At 36.8% G+C, this 27,848-nt stretch overlaps 2 protein-coding genes across 2 annotated transcripts; both read left to right on the top strand.

The window, feature by feature from the left end:
- The first annotated feature begins 8,430 nt into the window (after positions 1-8,430).
- On the top strand, positions 8,431-9,375 carry LOC147826526 (olfactory receptor 14C36-like). The gene has a single exon (XM_087181062.1). It carries the CDS (start codon positions 8,431-8,433, stop codon positions 9,373-9,375), a length of 945 nt encoding a protein of 314 aa, XP_087037188.1.
- A 14,889-nt stretch (positions 9,376-24,264) lies between these two features.
- Positions 24,265-25,263, top strand: LOC147826525 (olfactory receptor 14C36-like). The gene has a single exon (XM_087181061.1). It carries the CDS (start codon positions 24,265-24,267, stop codon positions 25,261-25,263), a length of 999 nt encoding a protein of 332 aa, XP_087037187.1.
- The last annotated feature ends 2,585 nt before the right edge of the window (positions 25,264-27,848 follow it).

Genomic DNA, 27,848 nt, shown 5'->3' with positions numbered 1-27,848 from the left:
TGATAAGTTGATACAATTCTTGAAGTCATCGGTGAAGGCAAGTCTTTCTGAAGGAAAGTACAAAAAAAACAACAGTAATAATCAATAAATGGGATCATATCAAATTGAACAGTTGTGAGTAGAAAAGAAAACAATCAACCAAGTAAAGACACAGTCTGCAGGATGGGACCATCTTTGCAAATTATTCCTCAGGCAAAGGAATAATATCTAATATATGTATATATCCCAAATAATTACATCTCCAAAAAGAAAAAAATCCCAATCAAAAAATGGGCATGTGAAATGAATAGACACTTGCTACTACATAAAAATTAATTAAAACAACCTTATGATTTTCTCTTACAAGAGAAAGAAAGGCAATCATCAAGAAATTAAATATTAACAAATACCAGCATGGCTATAATGAGAAGGGAACCTTTCTAAATTGTTTACGGAAAGATAAATTTGTACAGCCATTGTGAAAATCTGTATGGAAGTTTCTCAAAGAACTAAACATATAAATTCCATTTTAACAAGTTATGCAAATTCTTAATATCTTTCCCAAAATGTTAAGGACATCATGTTATAGTGATGCATGCATATCTATGTTTATAGCAGCAAAATTCATAGCACCTAAATCCTGGAAGCATGGTATGACTGCAATAACAGAAAACTGGATAGAGAAAATGTGGTATTTACACACAGTGGAGTACTACTCTGTCATAAAGAAAGATAACATTGAGTCATTTGTAGATAAAGTGAAAAACTTACTATGGATTTTATTTAGTTGTCTTCCCAATGCATTAAACCTTCATGAATGAAGCTTTTCACAGGTACATATATTTATGATATATGTATATGGTTTATCAATGAGATAACTGGATAAGTTCACTCATTGGATTAGCATGATAGTGGATTTGCCTGGATGCATATATTGAAATGCAAAGACCCAGCCTGGGTACAAATGGCCCCAGCCTATAGGCTTGCAGCCTGGATGGGATAAAAGGGAAAGGGAGGCTGTTGCTGCTTCCTCCTGCCTGCTATGCCATAAACTATCTCCTCTGCATTGCCTCTCTGCTGTGCAGCCCTCCCAGGAAGCCTGGTAACTGTGGATTGAAACCTCTATAAACTGTGAGGTAAAATGAGCCTTTTCTCCCTTAACTTGTTAGTGTCGGGTATTTGGTCTCAGCAATGAGAAAATGACAAAGACATATTTTGAGACCATAATGTTTAATTCAATAAACCAGAAATGCAAGGTTAAATATCTAATGGTTTCACTTGCAAAAGAAACTGAAATCAAAGAGCAAAATAAAAGCTTGATAGAAGGAAAAAGAGTGATAGATATTTTGTGAACAGGAAGAGGTCAAAATACCCTAAATGAAGGGAGACTAGAAGGAGAGGGAATGTAAAATTATTCAATATGTGTCAGGCACATGTAAAAAATACAATGAATATAAACATTTTATGTTGTAAATTTGAACTAAAAGTAGTAGTAGTAAACATACTAATAGTATGTAAACATAGTAATGAAAATAGTACATGGGGTTCTAGAGGCACAGGTGGGTAGGAAGGTGAAGGGGAATAAAAATGAATCAAATGTGTTAAGTGCACGCACCTCCTCCCTAAGGCAAACCTCATGCACTCCAAAAGCGTACTAATGAAATAAAATTTAAAAATGAAAAGACGTGCCATGAACCTGGCTTAGTTAGATTAATAAACTCATGTTTATTAATCATTGTCATCTATTTAAGCATTTTTATCTACCTAATTACTTCCTCTACCTCTTGTCACTTTTTAATGTAAATTCCAAATAATATATTTTAATAATACATTTATCCATATATATGTTTATATTTCTGTCAGAGATTTTATAAACATAATTCTTAAATTATTTTCAGTTTTACTTTTATAAAAATGGATTAAATTTTTTAATTATCTCATTTTAAATGCAACATAAATTACAGTTTTAAAATTAGAATAGTTAACCAAAATGCAGGTACATGTGACTCTAAGTTTAAGTATAAAAAAACTGAAATGAACTCTAATTAACACTCATATTCTCATCCAAGAATGAGAAGAATGAGCCTCATTTATGGGGCTAACAGAGCTCACATAGCTACTTGAGGGGCTGTTTAGGTTGGAATGAGCAGGATAAATCCTTCAACATTTCCTAATTTGTTCTGAAGCGTAAAATGATGAACTGGTTACTAACAAAAGCTAAAGTGATCAGTAATATATTTTAATTTTAGCATCATTATGTATGGATGGATCTAAATTCATTAACAGGGTTTTTATTCATTGATGTTTAAATGGCCTGATTTTAGTCTGTCATGAACTTCGTAGTTTTCCTCCTGTTTCTGTCAAGGCCCAAGTTATCTCAGAGAGCTTCCTTGTTGTCCATCAGGTAAAATGTGATGCTGGAAGAGCATCTGGTATACCTCCTGCCCCATCTGGCTTCAGATTGTTGTACAAAAGCCATTACAGTGACAAATGGTACAGTTGATGAATTAAGTATGAGAGCTTGTATCCTTAGGTGCATTCCTGAACTCGATCATTGAAAATGCCTCAGGATTCTACATATATGATAAAAGACAATTATGAATGAGTGTGTATTAATACTTTTTAATTACATTTGGGATCATTTTGTGAAAAAATCAAACCTAAGCAATTGTAACCAAAAAATCTCCGACATCTGGCAAAAGAATTTACTCTTGTGCTATACACATTAAAATTCATGTGAATGACAGACAGAATATGTAAAAATCAATTTAATGTGCATTTCCAGAAGCATGGATTTTTAAAAAATTTTCCCAAATTATTCTCTGATTTGATAAACCCCTACTAGTGTTACAAATGCATGCTTACTCAGGCATGCATATATGTTAACACATCATTTCTGTATAGTGATTCTAGAAAAAAATCTTGAGAGATTACTTAATTACCCAGTGTGTAGCTAAAGTAGTTTTGCTGAGTTTTAATGGAGAGTTCATTCCAGGTTTAATGGTTTCAACAGGAACTAGATTTCTCAAGGGCCTGCATATGAGGATTTCCATCATTTCTTGCTATGAGTGCTGAACATTAATATACCACATCATGCAAGAAGGAAATGAACATCAGTATTTCTCTATGTACAAACCATACTGAGGTCCAAATGTGTGCACTGATTTGGCCAAATCCCTTTGCCATTGAGCTACATTATTCTCTAGATTTCTTGATGAGTCTCTAAGGGCCCTGGTAACATTTAAAATTGTTTCCCTAAACTACATACTTGGAATGATGTAACAATTGTCACATATTCAGGTGAAACTGTCCCTGCTGACTGTAGCTTCATGATAAAGTTCCTATTGAAGTCTTTAAATGAAGAGCTACTGATGAAATTTCATCATTGAAAAATTGGTTCATGTACATTTGGACATCTTACATGGATAAAAATGCTACTGGAGGAACTAGCTATTCCCAGTGTGTATCTTGTGAGTGTGGGGTATTATTATGAATATCTTGATAACTGTCTCTGTCCTTCCTTCTATGCTGAACATTCATTCATTTGGAATTAATTAATAACTTGTTTGACAAACAATGAATTGAATCGAATGTAACAGAATGAATTGAATCAAATGTATATCAAATGCTGATATACAATGGACACTTGAGTTACAACTGGCTTGCCATAAGAAAAACTGGGATTATAACAGGGATTCTAGTTTTAACTTAAGTCCAAAGTCTTGAGTTACAAACTGAATGTTGGCCACTTGTGCTTTCAGATGGTCGCAGATACAGATTTAACACTTAAAGAGTTCTGGAAGGAACATTACCACATCGTTTCCTGTTAGGGGTTAACTGAGAAATCCTGGGCCAGTGGTTTCCTCAGGATACTGAGGACTGCCTGGAAGAAAGTGTGTCCTAAAATTATAGAGGAAACAAACTTTGAACACTGTGTAGAGGAGCTTGAGCCTTCAACTGACCAACTTGGGTTACAATAGGCCCTTATAAACAAACTGAGTTCGGAAGTCAAGTTTTGACTGTAAATTCGTCTATTGCATATTTCAGTAAGTCATCACTGTGATAAATTATTTGATGAAACTGAATGGTTTATTAGATGTAAAGAAACATGTCAACTTCTCACCATAAATCAAATATGTAAACAAATGAGTGGGTCAAGAGCTGCCCCAAACCCCATCATTTTAAAGACTGGCAGCTCAAGTGGGCCAAGGGATTCAAAACTCAACAACTCTTTGTTGTTGTTGTCAACTGAGAAATCTAAAATCCAGAACACTTCTAAGCATTGTAGAGAAAGTTCAGAGAAGTTTAATCAGGAGGCTGCATCTATGAATTTCCCTGAGAAGGAAAGCCACTGTTTAAAAGAAAATTGAGGGTATCAAATATAATGAAAGTACATAAACTGGAATATTTTATAATTTAAATATTCCAAGAATCTTTTCTAAAGGTGCTGGATTTTGATTAGATCATCTGGTTGCAGTTTCTTCCTCATTAGTCCGTCCTTTTCAGCTGGGCCTGAGCTGAGGAGTGTTAGCTACTCAATCATAATTTCCCAAATAACTAAGAAATGAATCACTATATAAACTAGTGATGCCATGCGTGATTTAATTGAAATTTTATCTAATGTATTTTCTTTTTAAAACTCTACACAGTAAAACAAATAAAACATTTAATTTGTTGCAAAAGGCCTCTATTTTATAATTATTTTATATTAAAGGAGATGTAGCCCCATTTGAGACCGTGACAGAATATTAATTTGAGGACTTTGACATGAGAAAAATGGTTATTAATTCATTTCAACAAAAGAAAAAGGTTAAGTTATTATCTAGAGGAACCAATTAAATCATCTATATTATTTAAGTAAAAATTAGCTCATATAAGGATTAGATATTTCCAATGTATCCTTGCCCTTTCTAAGCAACAGCCACATTATTATCCATAATATTAACACATTATCAATTAAATAAAGTTTCATATATAGTGTTAATCATTTTAATTGTCTAACAGTTTTGGAAATGTTTGCACACAATAAATATCTGAAACATATCTTAATATCATTGGGCCAGTCCACAAACTTGAGCATAAGGTTTCACAGTAGTGAGCAGATTTGCCAAAAGGAACAGAAATCTATTCAAATCCCAAATCATGTGCTCTAGGAGGTAGGTTATTTTATCACATATGAAGTCATGCTTCCCAAGAGTAAATTTTAAAAATTAACAAATGGAAGAAAGAAACAAATGTCTCAAATATTCACTGATAGCAACTTGAAGAAATCTGAAGCCTTTTACAAATTCAATATATGTCCAACAGTTCGAGGTGATACTCTTGCAGAAAGCAGCAGTGCATTTTGGGAAGAGTTCAAATATCTAAATAAAACCAAGGAGAAATGCAGGTAGCACTTTCCCTTAAAGCTGGAATGATGCATTTTGACAAAACTATCCATATAATTTGTTTAAATAAATTGTGTAGAAGCAGATTATTTATTGATACTGAGTGACTATTTAATTCAGAAAATACTTTGATGTGCTTTGCTTATGGAAACATAAACTTTCAACCTCTACATTTTGACAAGTTTCCAAGGTATTTTACTCTTCAAGAGAAGAGCAATGATGCTGTTTTAATTAGGTATAATCATTATTCATTCACAATAGAATGCTAAATGTTTGTGCATTTTAAAATTATATCAAAATAGTAATGACACCTAATCTAACTCTAGATATCCAGGCTTCTGCTTCTCATTATTGTTTGCAAAAACTGCATATTGTTAGTGTGTACTATTTTCTTATTTGGAGTAAGTCATAGTAACCTCACAGGAAATTTGGAAATTTCAGTCCTAAACCAAAGAGAGTAAGGTCATAGGTTTCACATAAAGAGAGGCATGAGCACAACAATGCTAATGGCAGTATGTTTCAGTTAAACTCACTTCAACTGTAGTAGAAAGTGTTACAATTAAAGTTTAAGAAAAGATTCCCAGAATGCATGATCTTTGAGATGTACTACTTGGAATAGCAACAGACATTTCTTGTAATTCCATAAATATATATCTGTACATAAATCTTCAGATCATCCAGTTCAGATGTTTTCCCCAGTAAGAATATATTTCAAATTGAAATGTCTTAACCTTTATATCAGCTGAATCCTTTTGAAAGGTTATGTTCTGTCATGATTTTAGTTGTTTTAAGATAAGAAAATCATTAAATATTGGTGTACATTGTTTTTAGGAGTAGAATTTAGGCTCCACAGTGTAATCTCTCACTCTAATCAAAGTATGGAAGTATTGAGCATTAATCTGATTCTGGAAAGCTGTCAAACAATAAATACTAGGGTTGTGTACAAAGTACAAAAACAAATTACTAGTTTTGGGGGCGAGAGACACAACTGGGTCTTGACTTAGGAACTCAATGCATTTGGGAAGGCTGGTTGTAACTCAAGTGGGTTAATTGCCTTCAAAGTCTCTCTCCTGTTTAATTTTAGGCCACATTTTCTTCCTGGCAGATCTGTGTCCTTTCAGACATAGCCCCAGAATATCCCCATTAGCCTCACAGAGGAAAGAATGCTGTGATGTTCATTCCAGAACTCTTTAAGGGCTAAATCTGTACCTGAGACCATCTGAAAGCACAAGCAGGTGACATTTGGGTAAAAATTGAATTGACTTGGTCATAAGTTAAAATTAAAATTCATGTCTTAACCCATTATTCATATATCTGGCAAGTCACAACTCAAGATCCACTGTAAAATGTGTTTTCCAGTTTGTAATAGCTAAAGCTTGGAAATAGCCCAAGTGCCCATCAGCTGGAAACTGGATAAGGAAGGTGTGGCTTTTTTATAAAATGGAGTACTACTCAGCCATAAAGAATGAGAAACTAGAGTCATTTATAGCTAAATGGATGCATATTGAGGCGATACTCTTAAGTGAAATAAATAAGACACACATGTAGTAATACTGAGTAGTTTCTCTAGTGTGAGAAACTGAGAGTGTAAATAAGGATTAAAAGGATTAATGACTAATAATTGGTACTTTGAAACAGGAAAAGGTCCAAAGGGGTACGAGTGGTGGGAGGAGATGGGGAAAGGGAAGAATGGAAAGGAAAAATTGTGAGAAAGGAAAAAAATGAAAATGAAGTATGTAAATAGGGAAGGGTGGATGGGTGAAGGGCACACAGGTAATAGGGAAAAAATGACCCAAGGTACATCATGTACAGGTACAAACAACCAGTGATAAATGTAAACGTATTGTATACCTAAAATGTACCAATAGAAGAATTTAAGCAAAAAGAAAAACATAAAACAAAAAACAAAGCCATTGATTTGGGCAGAGGGCAGCAGATGCCTGAGAACCACAGGAGCAGTGCCTAGTTAGGATGGAGCTCCGTGAGGAGACTGCTCTGTGATCAGGGAGGCAGTGCTAGCTCTCAGGACCTTTAAACACATAGGGGTAATAAACAAATTTTTCTTAAATCATGTGTGACAGTGGTGTATGCCCCCAAAATGGAGGAAAACTGCAAGCATGATAGTAACTTTTCTGACAATGATAACCTGGGATATTTCAGGAATGTTTTTGATATTCTTAGTAACTCCTCTAGTTCTCATAGCATCTCACCTAATACCGTTCCAATTTTGAGAGACAAAGAGAGAGAGACAGAGACAGAGAAACAGGAGCAGAGATAAATAAATATTGTGCCTAACTCAAGAAAGTAGCAGACACAGAACAATCTCTGCCACTTTTATGCCAAGGGAATACTATCTCAGTGGTTCAGCAGGTCCTAGCATAGAAGTGTTCTGGGTCCTGGGGTAGATCTTCAGAAAGAAGAATGAAATGAAGAAAGAAGGAAGGAAGGATATAAGGAAGGAAGGAAGGAAAGAAAAAGAAAGAAAGAAAGATAGATAGAAAGAGAAAGAGAAAGGAAGAGAGATAAAAACAGAAAGGAAGCTTATTTCACTCTAACATGCAACTAGGATTTTGAATGAGAGAAGCTGTTTTTAACATCAGAAATTATTGTATTTTTATTTCTATTAAAAAACTTGAACATAGTTTTTTTCCTTTCTTAATCATATCAAGTGATATATTTTTATAAACTGTGAACAGTTTCAGCAAAAATCAATTGGAGCAATGTTTTAATGGTATCCCAACTTACTTAGTATTAAGATACCTGCATATCACATACATGTCAAGAACTTTACTAACATTTGGAACCACAGGTGGCATAAATTTCAATGCAGGAGGAAATCATAAACAGAGCAACAATGACAATAAACACCTACTTGGGTTGAAGGAGCATAACACTCAGATTAAGGGAGAATCATCCTAAAATATGAGGAGATGGAGGCACTGAACATCCCTGTGGTCCCTGGGTCTGGAGTTTAATAGGTATGGAGGCATTTTCCACACTGTGATTCTTCCTGGGGTCAGCACTGCTGTCTTCTCTTCTCAGGCACAAGCCACATCACCCACAGATGTCCAACTCCACCACGATGATGGACTTTCTCCTCATGGAGATTCCTGGCATGTGGGATCTACAGGTTTTCTATGCCTTGTTCTTCTCTCTGGTTTACCTGGTGACCATAATGGGAAACCTCATCATTGCTGCTGTCACCACACTTGACAAGAGCCTTCACACACCCATGTACTTCTTCCTGAGAAACCTCTCCATCCTGGACTCCTGCTACATTTCTGTCACGGTCCCTAACACCTGCATGAACTCCCTGCTGGGCACAAGCTCCATTTCAAAGGCAGGATGTGCAGCTCAGGTCTTCCTTGTGTTATTCTTTGTATTTGTAGAGTTACTGTTTCTCACCATCATGGCTCATGACCGCTTTGCAGCCATCTGCAGGCCCCTCCATTACCCTGTGATCATGAGCCCTCGCCTGTGTGTCCACAGCACACTGGGCTCTCTGCTCAGCGGCCTCATCTATGCAGCACTGCACACCATTAACACCTTCAGGCTGCCCTTCTGCCACTCGCATGCTGTCCAGCAGCTCTTCTGTGACATCCCCTCTCTGCTGAAGCTGTCTTGCTCTGACACCTTCAGCAACCAGATCTCGATTTTTGTCTCTGCTCTGGTGGTTGGTGGCGGCTCTTTCATTTATATCATCAAGTCTTATATTCACATCTTTTCTACTGTGCTCAGGTTTCCAGTGAGAGCAGATAGGAAAAAGGCCTTTTCCACCTGTGTCCCCCACATTCTCGTGGTGTCTGTCTTCCTCAGCTCAGGCTTTTATGTCTACCTGAGACCCTCTGCAATGTCTGCCAGCATCATGGACATGGTCCTGTCTGTGTTCTACTCCATAATTCCCCCTCTCTTCAACCCCATTATCTACAGTCTCAGAAATGAACAGATAAAGTGTGCCATCAGGAATCTTATGGCAAGAATGTTCAGGAGATGTAATGAGAACTACTGAGGCTTTTCAAATCCAGATTAGTGATAGCCATGGTTTTGAAAGTAATCTCAGATAATTGATTACATTTGTTTCATACCATTTGTGTTTATTCAATACTTAGGACAATTAATCACATTATAACAATGTCTGTCCTTTCTAAAGTGTTTGGATAAGTTAAACTTAGGCAAGCAATAGGCAAAAGAACTGGTTGTTGCAGAAGAAGCCCCAGTTTTTTGACATCTCAGATGTCCCCCCACACTCTCCTGTGTTCAGAAGTGCAGCTTTCAGAAACTGAGAAGATCTTGGGGAGACTACACCAACCAACCCTTAGAACTGCATGGGTCCTGTGGAATGTGGAACATGTTGCCAAAGCCCTAGCAGGGTATATGGACAAAGCCATCTCAATTACACTTGGGCTTAATATCAAAGGCCAGCCAGCAGTGGCATCTCTTAGTTAAGTAGAGACTGAATGAGAGACAAGTAAGACGGCTGGCATGTAACATAATTAAAGTCTATGATGCATGTTCTGAAATACAAGGAGAAAATACAGCAAAAGTGGTGGGGAGAAATTCAGTTCCTTTGTCTTGCTTATTTCCACATTTTACTTGACAAAATTATATACATTCATTGCGTACTGTATATTTTATTGAATTGTGCATGTATTTTGAGGAGGATTTTGTAAAAAATTGGTAGTGGATCTAGTAAACTCAAGTAAAGAAACAGGCATGTTAATTCTTCTTAGGTTACAGAGGAGCTATGGCTGCTCTCCTCAAAGCCTCCTCTCTGTCTTCACTGGAGCCCCTCACAGCCTTGGGGAGCCTGGGCCACAGGTGTGAGGGTCCCCAAACTCTGCTCTCTCCTTAAAAATGTGAGTTCCTGGGAAGCCTCACCATGATCCAAAGGGGCTATTGTATCTTTATCTCAGATTCTCACTCATTTACAATGGTTATCCTATAAAAAAAGAAATAAACAATTCACCACATAAGGTAGTTTATTAACTAAGACTATAATTATTATACTTATTTTTATTTCACTCATTTCCTTAATCAGAGTGTGAGCTGGATGGTGATTATATATATAATATATACATATATTATATATATTCCTTTATAACATTGATAGCAATGGTAGTTATTCATTTTATGTTGTTTTATGGAGCACAATGACTAATATTGGTTATTATTGTCAGTTGAAAACTAAAAAGCATTTCATGCTACAGAAAGATTTATATGAAAACATGGAAATTTACTGACAGATCCTGAAGAATATAGCTCAACCTCCAAAATGTTAAATTTGATCTAATTAAGTAGTTTGAAACTAGATTATCAACATCTTAGGTATTGATGGAAAAATTGAACGTGTTTACAACAGTATTGTAAAGAAACTGGTAGAAATTATGTTAAAATAGTCTTTATATAGAACAAATGACTGAAGATGAAAAGTAATTGTCTGAAAACATGGAAACAGAAAATGTGATTTTAAAAATAAAAGTAAAATAGTGCTTATTTTGACAAATGTTTGATCTATTTAGTAGCTTATTAATGCATTATTTCCAAAAATTAAGAGAAAATTGAAAAGAAAAAAATCATCAATTTAAAAAGTAATTCCTATTAGAAATTGAGAAAAAAGTTAAAACGGCAATGATTTATAAGAAATTTTACATGTATTAAAAAGACACATCTGCACTCTAGATATCAAACAAAGCAATGTTTAACTAAGTCACCATTAAGTGTGACAAAGTGTCATGCTACATAAAAGGTAAATCTATAATGATTTCTAAATTGAAAAGGAAACCTTTGTTGATGAGGAATTATACAAATAATAGGACATCAACTTCTACTGTAACACACTAAATTTCTTGGAGGTTAGATTTTCCACAGATGGGAATGGAAGAGGATCTTGGAGGTCTCCACATCTCTGGTGTGGTTTACTCGCAGTCACATGATGGAGCGCAGCTAAGGGTGGTGTGGAGCTGTGGAATCTGAGGCTTGGGCCCTTAGTGGGACAGGGTGAGGTCTTTGGATGCTGCTCCTAACTGTGAGCCCCAGTTAGTCCCCACCAGAGGGCGCTGTTCTGGGAGAGCCTGACCTCTGCTCTGTCTCTGCTTCCTGTGTCACCATGAGCTTCCTCCCAATGCCCTCTCACTGTGAGGTCACTGCCATGACCTCCCCTACAGGGGCTGAGCTGAGGGGACTGTGTGATCTTGGACCTGCAGCCTCCTGACTGTGACCTGAAGGAACCTACTGTCTTTATACAGCACCCAGACTCACATATTTTGTTGTACCATGGATCAAACTCCTGACCTTGGCTTGCGAGGCAGTTGCGGTGCCAATGAGCCAAATCTCTGGCCCTCACATATTTTTTAATAATAAAAAACAGGTGAATACAAATGCCACCATCGTGGAGCTCTATTTGCACAAATATTCATAGCACTGTGGCCAGATCACAGTGTGAATGTAATTTTCCCCTTCCACAGGAGAGTTGCATAGATTATACCTGTTCACAAAAATGACGGGCTGGTACTGCACACAGAGAAACTGTATCCTGGAGGCAAAACGGATCTGTAATGATAAATTATTTTTAAAGTTTAAAAATTCCAGCTTCTTCATTCTAAGAGTGGAACCACACCCCCTAGTCCACATCAGCAGCCCTGGAAGTAAGGAAGGTTGAACCGTCCCATCCCTGTTCCCTCTGGAAAGCCAACCCTGCTGCCATGTGTGAGAGCCTGTTTCTTGGTTTTTCTCCCCCCTTTTTATATATTGGGCTTCTCTGTGCTCCAACATGCTGAATAGCTGTCCTCACCCTTGGTTCAAATTGTGAATAAACTTGTGTCTCCATTTTCTCACATTTTCATTGGCAAGTGGGCAAATAATCCAGTAGCTAGGCCGTGGGTTAAGGCCTTTAACTGAGCTACCTGGAAATAAAATATAAAGAGGTAAAACAAAATGAAAATTAAAAGTTTAATTGGGCTGTAGATGCTGGCCCTAAAAATGTGCCTTGGTTAACTAAAATCAGGATAAAGCCCAACAATATCTGTGTATCATTTTATTTCCACGTCTTTTATTGCATTAAAGTTTGGGGTGGCCGTCCCCTCAGCTCTGCACATAGACCTGGTCATCACTTGGAGAGTGTCTGCCTAGGAGCTGTCAGTACAGGATCATTACCTCCATTTACCCAGGGGATGTCCTGCCTGAAGACAGAAAACACCCAGGTGCTTCCAAGACCTGCTGCTGCAAGCGAGTGCCAGCTTTGCCACATTCTGTTGCACATCCCTAGAACTGCACTCTGAAGTTTCAGTCCGTGCCCAAACCCTGCAGTCATCTGGGATTCCAGGATCAGGAGGGCCTCAAGGGGAGGCCACCCCAGAGAGAGCAGTGAGCCCTGCTGCAGAGCCAAAGCTGCTCACCTAAGGAGGAGCCCAGATCCCCTGGGAGCAGGACCATGCCCTCAGGCCTGGAGCTCTCCTCACAGCCCTCACAGATCCGGCCTGAGAGGGGCCCTGCCAGACCCAGCCAGGCGGCCACCTGCCCGCAGAGCAAACCACCTGGCCTTGGAAGCCCCCATCCTTGCCTCCCTCCCCTTACCCAAACTCCTCAGAGTGACCTTGGGCTTGGGTTTGTCTTCCCTGCCATGGTTGCCAGACCAAAGCTCTTGCTTTGCTGTCCCCTCACTGCTGCTCATCTCCTTGATGGACATTTGGGGCTGGAGGCCAAACCTGGCTGCGGGGAAGCTCAGCCCGGGCTCTCACCTGGTCATGAAATAGAAAGGGTCTGACTCTTAACACATGAATTAAAAGATTTATCATTCTTGATCTGAGGAAAAATAAATATGAATGTGAGAATTAAACACATCTCTGGAAAATATTACTGAATTGTTTTTTTAACATTTATCATTTAACATTTTTATGTTAAATGATATTTAAGGAATAATTTGGGTCAGACTGCATTATACATAGCTTGTATCAAAGAAGTTGTCACATTAAAAATGATTCAAATGATTCAAATGATGAATAATTATGTTGGGACAAAATGGAGAAGAAACTTAACTAGTGATAACATTAAGAATTATATTAACATTTTGTTTTAGGTGACTTTTCAAAAATAAAGAGAAACTAGACAGAGAGACATATGGAAATATAACAACACAACCCTGAAGAAAATAGGTATAGAAGACCTTACTGAATCTAATACAAGCTACTTATGACAAACCGGAGACAAATACCTTACTAAATGGAAAAAAAATTGAAAGCTTCACCTTTGAAATCAGGAACAAGACAAGGATGCCCACTATCCCCAGTCCTGCTCATCATTATGCTCAAAGATTAATCAGAAAAATTTGGCAAGAAAAAGAAATAAAAGAGATAAATACAGGAAAGGAGTCAAAATATTATGATATGCAGATGACATATTTTATATAGATGAACCAAAGAATTGCACCAAAACCCTCCTAGAATTAATACCCAATTTAAACAAATTAGCAGGATAAAATATCAACACAGAGAAATATATAGCATTTGTGCACACCTATAGTGAACTCAAAGAGAAAGAAATTGAAAAAATAAAGCATTTAAAATAGCATCAAGAAAAATCAAATACCTTACAATTAACCTAACCAAGGAAATTAAAAACCTCTGTTGTGAAAACTACAGTCCTCTAAAAAAGGAGACTGAAAAGCACATCAGAAAATGAAGAGATATTCCCTCTTCCTTAATAGGCAGAATCAATATTGTCAAAGTGGCCATACTTTCAAAGCTAATAGATTTAACGAATATCCAATCAAAATGACAATGGCATTATGTAAAGAAGAAGAGAAAAATTTCCAAAACCTTATGGAGCCAAACGACACATAGAATAGAAAAATCAATCCTGGGCAAAAAGAGTAAAACAGGAGTCATCACAATACCTGACTTCAAGTTATAGTCCAAGGTTAGAGTGATAAAAATGCCATGGTATTGCCACTAAAACTGTCATATATGCCAAAGAACTAGAAGACGGGATTCATAAACATCACTAGCACCATTCAGCTGTGTTGGAAAGTAGCCAAGGCATATCTGGGAGGAAAGACAACCTCTTTAGAAAATGGTCTGGGAAACTAGTAATCTCTGTAAAAGACCCATCTCTTTCAACATATATTGAATGAAAAACAAAATGGATCAAAGATCTAAGGAATAGAATCCAAAAAATTATCCCACTGAAATATAAAGCAGGTAAATCTCTTGAAGTCAAAGGTGTAAGCAAGACTTTCTGAAAAAAAGTACATGAAAAACAACAGCAAAAATCAATAAATGGGATCATATAAAATTAAAATGTTTCTGAATAATGCAGAAAACAATCAACCAAGTAAAGACACAACTTACAGGGTGAGAAAATCATTGCAAACTATTCCTCAGACAAAGGAGTAATATCTACTATATGTTTATATCACAAAAAATTATACCTCCAAAAATATACAGCCCAAGCAGAAATGGGCAAGTGAAATGAGTAGACACTTCTCAGAAGTACAAATGGCCAGTAAACATGAAAAAATATTCAACATCTCTGGCTGCTAGATAAAAATAAATTAAAAGAACCCTATGATTTCCTCTTACAACAGAAAGGCAATCATCTAGAAATTAAATAATAATGAATGCCAATATGGCTATAGTGAAAAAGGAACCCTTCTACATTGTTTATGGGAATGTAAATTTGTACAGCCATTGTCTAAATCAGCATGGAAGTTTCTCAAAGAACTAAGCATAGAAATTCCATTTGACCAAGGTATGCAAATTCTTGATATCTTCCCCAAAGAGTTAAATACATTATGTTACAGTGATACATGCATGTTTATGTTTATAGCAGCAAAATTTATGATAGCTAAATCTTGGAAGCATGGTGTGACTCCAATAACAGAAAACTGGATAGAGAAAATGTGGAATTTACACACAGTGTAGTACTACTCTGCCAGAAAGAAAGATAAATTTGAGCCATTTGTAGATGAATAGAATCACCTTATTATGGATGTTATTTAGTTGTCCTCCCAAAGCATCAAGCCCTCATAGATGAAGCTTTTCACAGGTACATAGATCTAGTATGTGGATATGATTTACAAGTGAGATAACTAGATTAGTTCACTGATTGGATTAGCATGACTCTGGATGTGACTGAATGCATATACTGAAAAGAGAAGACCCAGCCTAGGTACAAGTGGCACCAACCCATAAGCTTGTAGCCTGGATGGCATAAAAGGAAAAAGGAGGCTGGCTGTTGCTGCTTCCTCCTCCCTGCTATGCCATAAACTGTTTCCCATCTGCGCTGCTTCTCTGCTATGCAGCCCTGCTGTAAAGCCCGTGGACTATGCACTGAATCCTCTATAAACTGTGAGGTAAAATGAGCCTTTCCTCTTTTAACCTGTGAATGCTTGGGATTTTGTCTCAGCAATGAGAAAATGACAAAGACACATTTTGAAACCATAATATTTAGGTCAATAAATCAAAAACACAAGGTTTGAAAATCTAATGCTTTCTCTTTCATAAGAAACTGAAATTAAAGAGCAAAATATAAGTTGGTAAAAAGAAATACAGTGATAGATCTTTTGCAAACAGGGTGGGGTCAAAGAAACACTGAATAAAGTGAGGCTGGAAGGGGAGGGAATGTAAAAATATTCAAGATGTATCATGTACATGTATCAAATAATCACATTATACCTTGAAATAGTAAACATTATATGTTTCAAACATGAACTAAAATTAATAATAGTAAATATACTAATGAAAATAGAAAATGGGGTTCTAGAGGTGCAGATGGGTAGGAAGGGATAGAGGAATAAAAATACATTAAATGTGCAAGTACATGCACCTCTTCCCGAAGGCAATCTTCAGGCGCTCTGAACATGTACTAATGAAATAAAATTTAAAAACTAAAGAATGTGCAGTGAACCTGGCTGAGTTTATCATTCAAGCTCATTAATCATTATTGTACTTTTAGATGTTTTCATTTACCTGATTTCTTCCTCTACATCTTGTCACATTTTAGTGTAAAGTCCAAATCACATATATTTAACAATTTATATATATATAGTCTATATTTCTTTCAAAGAGCCTTTATAAACATAAATTGTATAATATTATCTTTTAAAATTTTATTAAAATTGACTAAATTTTGTAATTCTCTCATTTTTAAATGTAACAGGAATTATAGTTTTTAAATTAAAATAGAAATAAATGTCTTTGAAATAAATTTTCAGGTTAACCATATGTCAAGGATCCAACTGGATGTGGCTCTGTATGTGTAAATATAAAAGTACTGAAATGAAATATAATTAACAGCTCATTTTCTCATCCACGGTAGGCTCATTAATGGAGCTCACAGACCTCATGTAGGTAATCGAGGGGCTGTTTATGTTGGAGTGAGCAGAATAAATCCTTCCATGTTTCCTATTTTTTTCTGAGGCTTAAAATGAACTAGTTTCTTGCCAACTGGTAAAGTGATCAGTAAAATGTTTTAATTTTAGCATCACTATGTATGGATGGATCAAATTCACTAACAGATTTTATTCATTGATGTTTAAATGACGATTTTGGTCTCCCATTTATTTCTTGGTTCTCCTTCTGTCTCTTTCAAGGCCAAAGTTATCTCAGAGAGCTTCCTTGCTGACCATCTGGTAAAATGCCATGCTGGAGGAACATCTGGTATACCTCCTGCTCCCATCTGGCTTCATATACTTGTCCAAACTCCAGTGCAGTGACAAATGGTACTGTTGATAAATACATGTGAGAGCTTGTTTTTTTAGGCACATTCCTCAAGTTGATCAAAGAAAAATGGCTAAGGACTCTTCACATATAATAAAAGCCAATCATGAGTGTGTATTAATACTTTTTAATTACATTTGGGATCATTTTCTGAAAAAATCAAACCTAAGCTATTCTAACCAGAAAATCTCTCTCATCTGGCAGAAAAAAATTACTCCTGTGCTGTACACATTAAAACTCACATAAGGGACACAAAGAATATGTAAAACTCATTTCAATGTGCATTTCCAGAAGCATAGAAGAGTTTTCTATTTTCACAAATCCTTCCCTGATTTGATAATCCCCAACTAGTTTTACAAATGCATGCCTCCTCAGGCAAGCATACATCTTAGTACATCACATCTATATAACTAGGGATTCTAGAAAAAAAGTTGAGAGATTACTTAATTACCCAGTTTGGAGCTAAAGTAGTTTTACTGAGTGTTATTGTAGAGGTCACTGCAGTTTGAGAAGTCTCAGCAGCACCTAGGTTTCTCACCCTAAATGCCTGCCAATGAGCTTTTCCGTCATTTCTCACTATGAGTGCTGAAAGTCATTAATCTACCAGATCATATCCCGATGTACAAACCATTCTTAAGTCCAAACATGTGCCAAATCCCTCTGCTATTGAGCAACAGTGTTCTCTGGATTTCCTGGAGAGTCTCTAAGGCCTCTGCAGATATTTGAAATTGTTCCCCTGAACTACACCCTTGGAATGATGCAACAATTGTCACATAATCATACGAATCTGTTCCCTGGTGACCATAGCTGGGCCATAAAATTCCTATTGAAGTCTTTAAATGAAGAGACACTGATGAGGTTTCTTCATTGAAATATTGGTTCATCCATACTTGGATATCTTAGATGGGAAAAAGAGCTACTGGAGTAACTGGCTATTCACAGTGTGGACCTGGTGAGTGTGGGGTATTATTACAAATATCATGATAACCATCTATATCCTTCCTTCTATGCTGAACACTCATTTCTTTGCAATGCCTTAATAACTTATTGGAAAAGAATGAATTGAATCAAACACAAAATTATATGCATGTGCTGATAGTGACCCTAAGGTTACTAGTGCCTTAACATAGGAGTAACTTGGGTTGTGACTGGTCTCAGATGGAGATCTAACACTTAAAGAGTTCTGGCAAGAACACTACCACATCATTTCCTGTGTTAACTGAGAAAGCCTGGGCCAGTGCATCTAAGAAGCTGATCTGCCTGGAAGAGAGTATGTCCTAAAATTATACATGAGACAAACTTTGAAGGCTGTGTAGTGGAGCCTGAACCTTCAATTGACCAACATGAGTTACAATCTGCTCTCATAAACAAACTGAGTTAGTAAGTCAAGGGTCCGCTGTAAGTTCATCTATTATATATTTCACTGAAACTTCACTCAGACAAATTAATTCATGAAACTCAATGGTTCATTAGATAAAAGGAAACATGTCAACTTCTCACCATGAATTAAAAATATAAAGCCATGAATGAGTGGGTCAAAAGCTGCCAAAAACCCCATCATTTCAAACACTGGCAGGTCAAGTGGGCAAAGGGATTTAAAACTGAAGAGCTCTTTGTAGTTACTGTCAACTGAAAAATTTAAAATCCAGAACACTTCTAAGCATTGTATACAAAGGTCAGAGAAGTTTAATCAGGAGGCTGTATCTATGAGTTTCCTTGAGAAGGAAAACCACTGTTTAAAAGAAAAATGAGGGACTATATATACATTTAATAATATATAATAATTTATAATAATTATAATATATAATTTACAGTAATTTATAATAATTTATTATATATAATATATAAATATTAACATATAATATTATATATATAATAAAAGGCACATAAATGGGAATATTTTGTTATATAAATCTTCCAAGAATCTTTTTTAAAGGTGCTGGAGTTTGATTAGATCATCTGGTTGCAGTTTCTTCTTCATTAGTCCGTCCCTTTTAGCTCGGCCTGAGTTGATGAGTGTTAGATACTCAATCATAATTTCCTGAGTAACTAGGGATTAAGTTGTGATGAAAAAGGTTGATGCCAGGAGTGATTTAATTAAAATATTGTTTAATACATTTTCTTTTAAAAACTCTAGACAGTAAAACTAATAAAACATTTCATTTTGGTGCAAAAGACCTGCATTTTATAATTATTTACTGTTAAATAAGATGTAGTACAATTTGAGAACATGGCAGAATATTAATTTAAGATTTTTGACATGAGAAAAATGGTTATTAATTCATTTAAACAAAAGAAAGAGATTAAATTAATATCTAGAGGGACTAATTCAATTACTTACATTTCTTAAGTTTCAATTTGCACAAATAAGGATTGGATATTTTCTACATAGCCTCATCCTGCATAACACAACACCCATATTATTACCCATAATATCACCACATTAGCAGTTAATTATAGTTTCATTCTTGGTGTCTATCGTTTTAATTATCTAAAAGTTTTGGAAATGTTTGCACACAAAAAGTATCTGAAACATATCCTAGTATCATTGATTCAGTCCACAAACTTGAGCATAAGGTTTCACAGTAGTGAACAGATTTGGCAAAAGGAAACAGAACCATTTAAAATCCCAAAATATGTGCTCAAGAATTTAGGTTATTTTGTCACATACGAAGTTATGCTTCCCAAGAATAAATTTTAAAAATTAACAAATGGAAGAAAAAAACAAATATCTCAAATATTCACTGACAGCAACTTGAAGCTTTTTACAAATTCAATATATGTCCAACAATTTGAGGTGATACTCTTGCAGAAAGCAGCAGTTCATTTTGGGAAGAGTTCAAATATCTAAATGTAACCGAGGAAAAATGCAGGTAGCACTTTCCTTTAAAGCTGGAGTGATGTATTTGACAAAACTATCCATATAATTTGTTTAAATAAATTGTGTAGAAGCAGATTATTTATTGATACTGAGTGACTATTTAATTCAGAAAATACTTTGTTGTACTTACTTTGCTTATGGAAATGTAAACTTTCAACCTTTATATTTTGACAAGTTTCCAAGGTATTTTCCTCTTTAAGAGAAGAGCAATGTTGCTGCTTTAATTAGGTATAATGGAATAATTTATATTCCATAAAATCATTATTCATTCACAATAGAATGTTAAAAGTTTGTGTATTTGTAAATTATATTCAAATATTAATGACACTTGATCTAACTCTAGATATCCAGTCTTCTATTCCTCATTATGTTTTACAAAAACTGAGTATGGTTAGTGCATACTAGTTTCTTATTTGGGGTAAGTCATAGTAACCTCACAGAAAGTTTGGAAATCTCAGTCCTAAACCAGATCTAGTAAGGTCATAGACTTTACATGAAGAGAGGCATGAGCACAACAATGCTGATGGCAATATGTTTCAGAGAGACTTCAACTGTATCAGAATGCATTACAATTAAAGTTTAAGAAAAGATTCCTAGCATGTATAATCTTTGAGAAATACTAAATGGTTGAGCAACAGGTTTCTTGTAATTCTATAATTATATATGTATCTGTACACAAATCTTCAGATTGCCCAGTTCGGTCTTTTTCCCTAGGAAGACTGTATTTACAATTGTAAAGTCTTAACATATATAAAGCTTATATAAAGCTGAATCCTTTTGAAAGTTTATGTTCTCTTATGATTTTAGTTGTCTTAAGATGAGAAAATCATTAATTATTGGTGTTCTTTATTTCTAGGCTTAGAATTTAGGCTTCACAGTGTAGTCTCTCACTCTAAAATAAGTATGGAAACATTGAGTATTAATCTGATTCCTTAAAGCTGTTCAACAATAAACAGTAGGGGTTGTCTACAAAGTACAAAAACAATTATTACTTTTGAAGGAGAGAGACAGAATGCACCTTTGTCTTACAAACTCAATGCATTTGCAAAGACTGGTTGTAACTCAAGTTGGTTAATTGCTTTCAAAGTCTCGCTCCTGTTTAATTTTAGGCCACCACACTTTATTCCTCGCAAATATCAGTGTCCTTAGAGACACTGGCCCAGGATTTCTCAATTAACCTTACAGACAATTGAATGATGTAATATTCATTCCAGAATGCTTTAAGGGTTAAATCTGTATCTGAGAGCATCTGGAAGGACAAGAGGCCAGCATTTGGGTCATAAATCAAGACATGAGTCATAAGTTAAAAATAAAATTTTAGTCTTAAACCATGTTGGTCATATGTCAGGCTGGTCATAATGCATGGGTCCATTGTAAAATATGTGGCTTCATTTCCATGGCCTTTTTCTATCTTCCAAAAATCATCACTCACCTGTAAATCTGAAGAGATCAAGATAGGTTAAGTTTTCACAAATCTTCCACTAGAGACTATGATTTAAGGAAATGTGTTTGCTTAACAAGTTGACCAGGGGTGGATTGAGGTGATTGATTAATGGTCAACTTGTAATGTGCAGCTGAACTCAGTGTGGTCTAGACATGGATGATCCACCTGAAGACTGTTACCAATAGCCATAAAAAGAGAACTGGAGGGGAAGATCTTAGCCTGTGCCTTTGCTAGGAGAAGCTTGCTGTGGATGATTTTCCTGATGCAAACTATGCTGTTCTCATTGGAGGAGGAGCCTGGGGCCTCGCTGTTGCTGGGGATGGCTGCTGTACTTGTCAGGTGAGCTCTGACCTTCACTGTGAGCATCACTCCTGGCTCCAATGTGGATCCCTCAGTTTGGTGGCACAAATCCTTCACCTCACCAGCATCGATTTTCTGGCTTCCACCACTGGTCTTTGGGCCTTCCAAGTGCAGGTCCTCAATACGCACAAGCATGAGACATTGCTGTGGGCTCCATGCCACTGGCTGGACTTGAGGAGGACACTGCCTTGGACTTGAGGAGGACAATGCCTTGGACTCTAGGCCTTCAGCTGGACTTGCATGGGAAACCTCTGGGATCTAGGCCCTCAGTTGAATCTTTTGGCTTTCTAGTGTGTGGTTAATCACTTGCACTCTTTTGGAATTTAAATCTTTGGGTAACTATCATAAAATAAAATCATAAGTTGTGTGTCCTGTATTTAATGTATTCCTTTGCTGAATCCTTCTGACTACAACAGTTTATTTCTGGGTTTTCTATGCAATTTCATTGGTCATGTGTCTCTTTATGTGCATGCCATGTTGTTCTTATTTCAATGTCTCTCTAGCATATTTTGAAATTTGTTTTTTTAATGTCTGCAGCATTGCTCTTCTTGCTCAGGATTGCTTTGGCTATTCAAAGTCTTTTGTGCTTCCATATGAATTTTAAGATTTTTTTCTAGCTTTGTGAAGAATGATATTGGAATTTTGATGACCATTGCATTGAATTCATAGCTTGCTTTAAAATATACACAGAAGAATAAAAGAGAATAGAAATCCAAGGCAGAAAAAATCATCACTCACCTGACCAAGTTCTGTTTCCTTTTCATGTATATATACCTTTTTTACTTATCATAGAATTGCTTATGTTTATTATAATATATTTTTTTGGTACCGGGGATCAAACCCAGGTCCTCAGCTTTCGAGGCAGGAGGTGGAACCACTGAGCTAAATCTCCGGCCCTATTGCAATATTTTTAATCAGATATTTAACTCTATAGTGTTAGTCTTTTTTAGTAGAATTAAACTTTCATGAAATTCAGAGATGTTTGCTTCCTTCACTACTCTCAAACTCCTGTAATATGATGAAGTAAATAGTTGTAATAAAAAAAATCATAGGATACATTCAAAGAACACAAAGACCTCAACAATTAAAATCTTTTTTCTTTTTTAGACAAGGACATTTATCTTGAGTGAAGAAAGTCACAAGTTTAAAGTGCTGAGTGAAAATAACAGGTCCTGTGACTTCTGTCTCCCCACCTTATTCTTCAGAGGTGGCCTTGGGGAGTCTCTCATTGGTAAATTTTTGTTGCTTAAAAATATTAGGGACACATGCTGTATGTTCCTGCCATAAGAACACATTAAATTTGTGTATAGTAAAATTCAAATTAGATTAGAAGTACAACAATATAAGGGAAGGAAATTCTAACTAACTCATCAAAGGGAAAACCTGAGCACATTCTGTTGCAAACAGAGCCACTGAATTGGGCAGAGGCCAGCAGTTGCCTGAGAACCACAGGAGCAGTGCCTGGTTAGGAGGGAGCTCCATGAGGAGCCTGCTCCGAGAACAGGGAGGCAGTGCTAGCTCTCAGGACCTTTGGAGAAGTAGTGTTGAGAAATGAATTTTACCTCAATAATGTGTGGCCACAGTATATACTCTGAAAATGGAGGATAAAGCAAACATCATGAATGTTAGCAAGTTTCCTGACAATGATAACCAAGGACATTTCAGGAATGATTTTCATATTCTGAGTAATTCCCCTACTTCTCATAGCAATTCACCCAATACATTTTGATTCTAAGAGAAAAGAGGAAAAGAGAAACAGAGAGATAGAGACAAAGAAATATTGTTCCTAACTCAATAGAAGAATAACTGACTCTGAACAACTTTTATGCCTAGGGAGTACTATCTCAGTGGTAGAGCAAATCCTCAGCATAGAAAGTGTTCTGAGTCCTGGGTTAAATCCTAAGAAAAAAGAAGACGAAGAAGAAGGAGGAGGAGGAGGAGGAGGAGAAGAAGGAGAAGAAGAAGGAGAAGAAGAAGGAGAAGAAGGAGGAGAAGAGAGATAGGCTTTGGTCTTAACATTGTAAATTATTGTATTTTTTATTTCTATTAAGTCTAGAATATAAGATTTTTCCTCTCTTAATCATATCAAGTGATATCTTTTTATCCATAGTGAACAGTTTAGAACTTGTGCACATTAGACAGCAAAAATCAATTGGAAGAATATTTTAATGATTTCCCTACTTAGTATTAAGATATGTATTTAGCACGTACTCAAGAACTTTACTAAACTTTGAAAGAAAATAGGTCACATAATTTCCAATGCAGGAGGAAATTATAAACACAGCAATAATGACAATAAACACCCACTCAAGTTGATGGAGACTATCATTCGGACAAACCAAGGATCATTCTAAAATATCAGGAGATCCAGGCACCAAACATCCCTGCGGTCCCTGGGCCTGGAGTTTAATAGGTATGGAGGCATTTTCCACACTGTGATTCTTCCTGGGGTCAGCACTGCTGTCTTCTCTTCTCAGGCACAAGCCACATCACCCACAGATGTCCAACTCCACCACGATGATGGACTTTCTCCTCATGGAGATTCTTGGCATGCGGGATCTACAGGTTTTCTATGCCTTGTTCTTCTCTCTGGTTTACCTCGTGACCATAATGGGAAACCTCATCATTGCTGCTGTCACCACACTTGACAAGAGCCTTCACACACCCATGTACTTCTTCCTGAGAAACCTCTCCATCCTGGACTCCTGCTACATTTCTGTCACGGTCCCTAACACCTGCATGAACTCCCTGCTGGGCACAAGCTCCATTTCAAAGGCAGGATGTGCAGCTCAGGTTTTCCTTGTGTTATTTTTTGCATTTGTAGAGTTACTGTTTCTCACCATCATGGCTCATGACCGCTTTGCAGCCATCTGCAGGCCCCTCCATTACCCTGTGATCATGAGCCCTCGCCTGTGTGTCCACAGCACGCTGGCCACTGTGCTCAGTGGCCTTGTCTATGCAGCACTGCACACCATCAACACCTTCAGGCTGCCCTTCTGCCACTCGCATGCTGTCCAGCAGCTCTTCTGTGACATCCCCTCTCTGCTGAAGCTGTCTTGCTCTGACACCTTCAGTAACCAGATTGGGAATCTTGTCTCTGGTCTGGTGGTTGGTGGTGGCTGTTTCATTTATATCATCAAGTCTTATATTCACATCTTTTCTACTGTGCTCAGGTTTCCAGTGAGAGCAGATAGGAAAAAGGCCTTTTCCACCTGTGTCCCCCACATTCTTGTGGTGTTCCTTTTCCTCAGCTCAGGCTTTTATGTCTACCTGAGACCCTCTGCAATGTCTGCCAGCATCATGGACATGGTCCTGTCTATGTTCTACTCTGTAATTCCCCCCCTCTTCAATCCTATTATCTACAGTCTCAGAAATGAACAGATAAAAGGTGCCATCAGGAAACTCATCACAAGAAGGCTCTATACAGGAAATGTATTGAGGACTAAAGAAGATTTTCCTATCCAACTTAGTCATAGCCATGGTTTTGGCAATATATAGATATAACATATTAGAATTATTATGTATCCTTTATGCAAATTTATTGTCCAAGAAGGTTGAACATATCATATACCAAGATTACTTTGTTCTTTTTTGGGGGGGTGGGGTGGTACCGGGGATCAAACTTGGGACCTTGCACTTGTGAGGCAGGTAGAAGTCTTTTTTGGTTGTGGTTGTTGTACCCGGGATCGAACTGGGGTCCTTGGCTTGAGGGGCAGGCGGTGGAACCACTGAGCCAAATCCCCGGCTACTTTGGTCTGTTATCTTGTACAATTTTAATATTCTATAAAATATTTGGTATTATGAGTAAAAAATACCCAATGGCTATAAATTTCAGTGCAAATTTTTCCCAAAGTGTCAATTGTGTGGGAAGTGATTAGATCATGGTGCATTCCACTCATCAATGGATTCACCCACTGACGACTTCAGAGCTGAACGTGCTGTTAGGAGTTGACCCTGGTCAGAGGAAGCATGTCACTGGGGCAAACCTGGATGGGGTCTTTGTGCACTCCTCCTCCCTTCCTCCCCTACTTTCCTGCTGCCATAGGGTCAGCAGAGTCCATCCGGCCCTTCCACCAGGACTGTCATGTTTGCAGCCTGCTGATTTGGGGTTGAATTCACTGGAAAATATGAAGCCCCCCCTCTTTTATGTTGTGGGTGTCTGTCCCAGCCAGCAGAACGTGATTAGTGCAATAATATTACAAGGTTTCCAAATAAAATTCTGATCAAAATCAGTAGTCCTCTGGGCTACGTGAAATAGTTCACTGGTAGATTGCTTGCTGAGCTCATGCAAGGCTCTGGGATTCATTCATACAGCTGAAAGATATCAGCCTTAAAAGGTCTAAAAGGGTGAATTGAGACCATTTACATTGATGGTTATAACTGATATTCATTGATTTCTCATTGTCATACTGTTTTCCTGTTGCTGGTTCCCTGTCGTTCCTCTCTGTTTAATTGCTCACCTTGCCTGGTAGATTCATTCCATTACTGTTCTTGGAATTGGAGTCTTTGTTATCACTTTCTAAAATATCCTTCGCAATTTTGTAGAGAGCTGGTTTGGTGGTCATAAATTTCTTCAGGTGTTCTTTGTCATGATAGTATCTCATTTCTTCATTAATTTTGAATGATAATTTTGCAGGAAGCCTCAATCTGGGCTGGCGGTTGTTTTCTTTTAGGCCTTGGGATATTTCACTCCAGGCTCTCCTTTTCTTGAAATTTTGTGTTGAGAAGTCTGCTGTGATTCTGATGGACTTTTATTTATAGGTATTTTGTTTCTTTTCTTTAACAGCTTTTAATATTCTATTCAAGTGCTGAATTTCTGGAATCTTTATTATTATACTACCTGGTCTAGATTTATTTGGGTCATAGCTAATTGCAGTTCTACTTGCCTCAGTTATGTGTATGTCAAATTATTTTCCCATGCTTGTGAAGCTTTTGGTCATTATTTTTGTGAACTTTCTTTTGGTCATTTGTGCTATATCCAGCTTTTTCCTTAACTCTGATCAATCTTGCTATTCTTTTCATCATCTAGCAGCTGTTACATTGATTTTTCATGGTTCCTTGCTATTTTTGAGAAATTCTTCTTTTCATGATCTTTAACTGTAATCCTGGGTTCTAGATCTGATATTCTGTCCTCACCTTGGTTCATTCTGCTGCATATAGTTTCACTGGAATCTTTAATTTCCTGGAGTTCAGTTTGAATCTCCTTCATAGGTTCCATTTCTTTCCTATGTTAGGTGTTCATGGTTTTCCTCATTTTCCTAAGCTCTTCTATTTTTTTTATCTGTGTCTACACAACATTGGCTGAGCAAGTCCTTCACTGTGATCACCGTCTCTTTTAACCTGAGAGATTATTTATCTCATTTTCTCCATAACCTCATTAATTTGTTTTTTTGTTTTGTTCTTTAGTTCTGCTGTTATCATTTCAGAAAATTCAGGTTGGTAGTCTCTGATTTCCCCTATCTTATTTTTCACATACATGTCATGGATCAGCTGGAGGTCAGATGTTGCATTTGCTTCTGTTTTTTCACATTTTCTATTTATTTTTATTTTTTTTCTGTGTTGATGCTTGTAAAGTGCTTACTTTAGGAAGCTTTACCACTAGTATTAAGGCTTCCCTTGGAAAAGTCTATTCCACAGAGATGGCTTCCTGCTGGCTCCTGACCTTTGCGTCTGTCCTTAGATCCTACATTTCCAAATTATTAGGGATGAGAAGTTGCGATTTATCTGGATCAGTACCCTGTCTTTTGGCACGGGACTGTGGTGATGATAGTGACTCCAGACAACCACAGTGTTATGATACAAAGTAGAACAACTGATTGCTACAGGTACAACACCCTTGATAACATAGTACAATAACAATAGAATCAAGTGAAACCTAGAAATTTCCAAACTCTGGTAACTATTAATGTGGTACTGAAGGAAATATTTAAGTCAGAATGGGTACTAGGGAGGCAGGAGAGGAATGGAAGGAAAAGAAAAGAAAAAAGTGAGAAAAGAAGGAAAAATGAAACAAAGCTTTTGTAAATAAGGAGGGGAAGAGGGTTTGAAGGGAGTGTAGGAGAATAGGAATAAAGAATAATCAA

The sequence above is a fragment of the Heterocephalus glaber genome, unplaced genomic scaffold (genome assembly GCF_053883595.1).
Source record: "Heterocephalus glaber isolate CG9 unplaced genomic scaffold, H.glaber_assembly_v1.0 deba00001466, whole genome shotgun sequence".
Taxonomy (NCBI): Eukaryota; Metazoa; Chordata; class Mammalia; order Rodentia; family Bathyergidae; genus Heterocephalus; species Heterocephalus glaber.
This window is presented reverse-complemented; position numbering and strand designations above follow the sequence as displayed.